The following is a 4040-nucleotide window of genomic DNA, read 5'->3' as shown; positions in this document are numbered from 1 at the left end:
GATAAAAAATAAAGAAAAATAAATAAAAAATATTTTAAAAATAAAAATGAGATTTTTTAGATAAAATATTCTCAAATGAAATATGGAAATTTTTAAATAGGAAGGGAGAAGTACTATAATTAAATATAAATTTTAAAGCAACAATTGAAATGGAAGAGAGTAAATATTATTCCGGACGAGGATGGTGGTCGGTGAGAAATGAAGGGTAAAATTGGAAAAAGAAAAGTTGCATGAGAAAGACCCAAAACAAAGAGCTCATAAAATGGACGCTTGGCAGAAGAGTGCAACCATCGCATACCAATTGTTCAACTATTTCTGTTCTTCAATAAAGTTAAAACAATATTAAAAAAATTTATATAAATTTAAAGAAATAATCCTACAGCTTGATAATAGCTACCGAGTTGGTTCTGAGTTGGTGAGTAGAAAATTTATATCACTATACTAAACTTTTCATTTCTCTTAATCTCTAGCTAGAGAGAAAAATCAAGAATGGGTGGTGGTAGTGATGATGCAGAAGATCAAATTTCTTGTAAATCAAGAAAAGGAAAAAATTATTATTTATGGAAATTTTCATCTTCTTTAATGAAACTACTGCTGTTTTTGGTTCCATTAGTGGTTCTGTCTGGGTTTCTTGCTATTTTGGGTCCTAAATTTTCAGCTATAAATTTGGAGTTTTTATCATCATATGCTGTGTCTGTAAATTCTTCTTTCCCGGTAGTTTCGCATGCAAAACTACAGAGTGTTGAGAATTTGCATCCAAGTCCCACGGTGGTTGTTGTGCCGGAGGAGGCGGTGGCGGTGGTTGGAGTTCATAATGATACGGCGGCGCCGGAGCAGAAGAAGTTCATTTCTGATGGTAATAGTCAGTCTAGTACTCAAGAGCTTGTAAGTCTTCTCTTTTCTTTATTTCTTTGTTATTTTTTTAAGTTATATGCTTTTTTTCCTTTTTAGTTGGTTAATTAAATATATTATTACTATAATACCTTTTTTTTCTGTACTAGAATTAAAATAATGACCCAATTGATATTTTTATTTTGTGAGAATTAATATTTTTATTTTTTTGAGAATTAGAGAGGCCTTGGGTTCAAATATAGTATATAGCTCATGGTCCAATTTTAGAAATAATTAAATCTCTTCAGATTGATTTTCAAATACTACTGATTATTCATTGTTGTTATATTTTCTTGTTTATTTTGAAATACATGAATTTTTGTTCTTGTGTATTGGTGATTTTATGACAATATATTTACCGTATAAGCAAAGTTACTAGTGTTAAGGTTCTTCTTGGTAACAAGGAAGAAAGATCGTAACGTTGTGTGTTTGTCTTGAAGAAATCAAATCCAAAAAGGATATAAATAGGTTTAATTAACAAAAGATATGTGGGCCGACAGTGCTGGAATTAGTCTATGTAATTAAGGAGTAATTAATCGTCTTAATTGGCTATTAATTAATACTACTCAAACCATTAATTATATTTTGGCAGATAGTTAATGAACATTACTTTTAAAAAAGTCAATTTTTTGCAAGTTTGCCTTCTTTAGGGTAGTTATCAGTAAGAGATGAAAAAGTTTGTACCGCCCAATCTTACTGTAAAATTAATGATTTTTTCAGAATGCAGCTTGAGATAATGAGTTCCGAAAGTGGAACCCGTGTTGCTATACACTGACGAATGTTTGTAATGAACATTACTTTAAAAAATGGTTCATGTCACCAATCGCTGAGTGAGCCGATTAGTATTCTCGTTCCAGAAGAATTTTTTGAGTTCTCGAGTTCGAGTCTATATACATGACGACATCCATATAAATAGATAGGAGTTCACACGGTCCGTTAAAGACTTCAATGAATAAAAAAACGTCGATGTCTTGTAATTTTCGCCTTCTTTAGGGTGATTAGTACTGAGAGATGAAAAAGTTTGTATCAGCTGATCTTATTGTAAATTGATTTTCCAGAATGCAACTCGAGAAATGGAGACGAGAAATGGAACTGGCATTGCCGAATTGACTAATAATCTCTCCAACAACGCTGCACATCAGAAATTAGGATTTACCAATTTAGAAAGGATTGAAGCCGGTCTCCAAAATGCTCGTGGCGCAATTAAAGAAGCTAAAAATGGAAATCAATCACATGACTCCGAATATGTTCCAATCGGCCCTATGTATTGGAACTCAAAAGTCTTCCACAGGTAATTTTTAATCATAACTTGCCTATTATTTGACTTGGATACATCATATATAGTAAATTTATTTTAATTTTAGAATTTCAGTAAAATTAAACGGATCTAACTTTTGTAATGTTAATTGCTGAAAGATGTTTAGGAGAGTTGAACTGTTCTGATTGCTTTGCTATTACAGGAGTTATTTGGAAATGGAAAAACAGTTCAAGGTCTTTGTCTATGAAGAAGGAGAACCGCCGGTATTTCACAACGGTCCTTGCAAGAGCATATACTCTATGGAAGGAAATTTTATTCACAGAATGGAGATAGATGACCAGTTCCGAACCAAAGATCCTGAAAAGGCGCATGTCTATTTCCTTCCCTTTAGTGTAGCAATGATGGTCCAGTTTGTCTATGTGCGCGATTCACACGATTTTGGTCCCATAAAGAGGACTGTGCGGGACTATGTTGATCTCATCGCCGGAAAATACCCCTACTGGAATCGAAGCATTGGAGCCGATCATTTCATGCTTGCTTGCCATGATTGGGTAAGTTACAGTAATTTGCATCAGTTATAATTTCTTAGGCATTTGAATTTCGATTGTTCTAATTTTGAAAGTTCATGTTTTGGTTTTGCAGGGGCCGGAAACTTCGTTCTCCATTCCTCATCTTGCTAAAAATTCTATTCGTGCGTTATGCAATGCAAATACTTCGGAAAGATTCAACCCAATGAAAGACGTTTCATTCCCTGAAATCAATCTCCAAACCGGTACAACAGAGGGCTTTATCGGTGGGCCATCTCCGTCAAAACGGTCAATCTTGGCTTTCTTTGCAGGAGGGCTTCACGGCCCTATAAGACCTATCCTTCTTGAGCATTGGGAAAACAAGGACGACGACATGAAGGTGCATCAATACCTTCCTAAGGGTGTATCTTACTACGGCATGATGAGAAAAAGCAAGTTCTGTCTCTGTCCAAGCGGTTATGAAGTTGCATCCCCGCGAGTAGTGGAGGCATTATACACAGGATGCGTCCCGGTCCTGATTTCAGATCATTATGTAGCTCCTTTTAGCGATGTCTTGAATTGGAAGTCATTCTCAGTCGTGGTTCCGGTGAGCGATATACCTAACTTGAAGAGAATACTGACGGGTATAACACCGAGGCACTACATTAGAATGCAAAGAAGAGTAGTGAAAATAAGGAGGCATTTTGAGGTGAACTCTCCGCCTAAGCGGTATGATGTTTTTCATATGATTCTTCATTCAATTTGGCTTAGAAGACTAAATGTTCAAATCCGAGATGATCAATCATCCATCACCAGCTGATCGAACGCGTAGGTAATCAGATTAGGGAATTCTTTTTGTTAGATTATATGAGAGACGATAATTATCCGTAAGAGAACGTGTAACAGAATATGTTAAAAAAGCTGCTAGTATGTGCCTTGGTGCAAGATTATCATGTACTGTATGTTTTTGCTGCGCATTGGACAACATGAAGATTTCGGAGTCTGCTTCTTGATGCATGATTATCGAACCGGTTCATTGTGCTTTCGAAATTTCATATGTATGAGTGTGAAGATGAACAGAGCACGCTGCTGACAAATTTTGATTACATAACTTTGAATTAATCATTGTATAACAGTTGATTGTGTCATTAATTTAATTTATTCAATTGCGGTCGCAGTAGGCAGAGATGATAAAAGAGCTTGCTGCCTTGAAGTAAAATGCCAGAATGCTATGTAGTTTGCAAATAATGCAGAAATCGTTTCACATCAGACCGATGTTCGTGCAGCAGATAGTGCATGAATTAGAGACTTTGCTAACTGAATAGGAAATATCAAGTCTAGGTGCTAACTGAATCAGAAACATCAGGCGTAGGTCTAGTGAGAGA

The 4040-nt window shown here is 35.4% G+C and overlaps 1 protein-coding gene across 1 annotated transcript; it reads left to right on the top strand.

Moving 5' to 3' along the window:
• Positions 1 to 316: 316 nt before the first annotated feature.
• Positions 317 to 3790, top strand: LOC126676444 (probable glycosyltransferase At5g03795). Its single transcript, XM_050370655.2, has 4 exons — positions 317 to 885; positions 1950 to 2182; positions 2352 to 2700; positions 2792 to 3790. Exons 1-4 carry the CDS (start codon positions 490 to 492, stop codon positions 3473 to 3475), a joined length of 1662 nt encoding a protein of 553 aa, XP_050226612.1. The 5' UTR covers positions 317 to 489; the 3' UTR covers positions 3476 to 3790.
• Positions 3791 to 4040: the final 250 nt, after the last annotated feature.

Source organism: Mercurialis annua, linkage group LG4 (genome assembly GCF_937616625.2).
Source record: "Mercurialis annua linkage group LG4, ddMerAnnu1.2, whole genome shotgun sequence".
Lineage (NCBI taxonomy): Eukaryota > Viridiplantae > Streptophyta > Magnoliopsida > Malpighiales > Euphorbiaceae > Mercurialis > Mercurialis annua.
The sequence above is the reverse complement of the archived record's forward strand: the minus strand, read 5'-3'. Positions and strand labels throughout refer to the sequence as shown.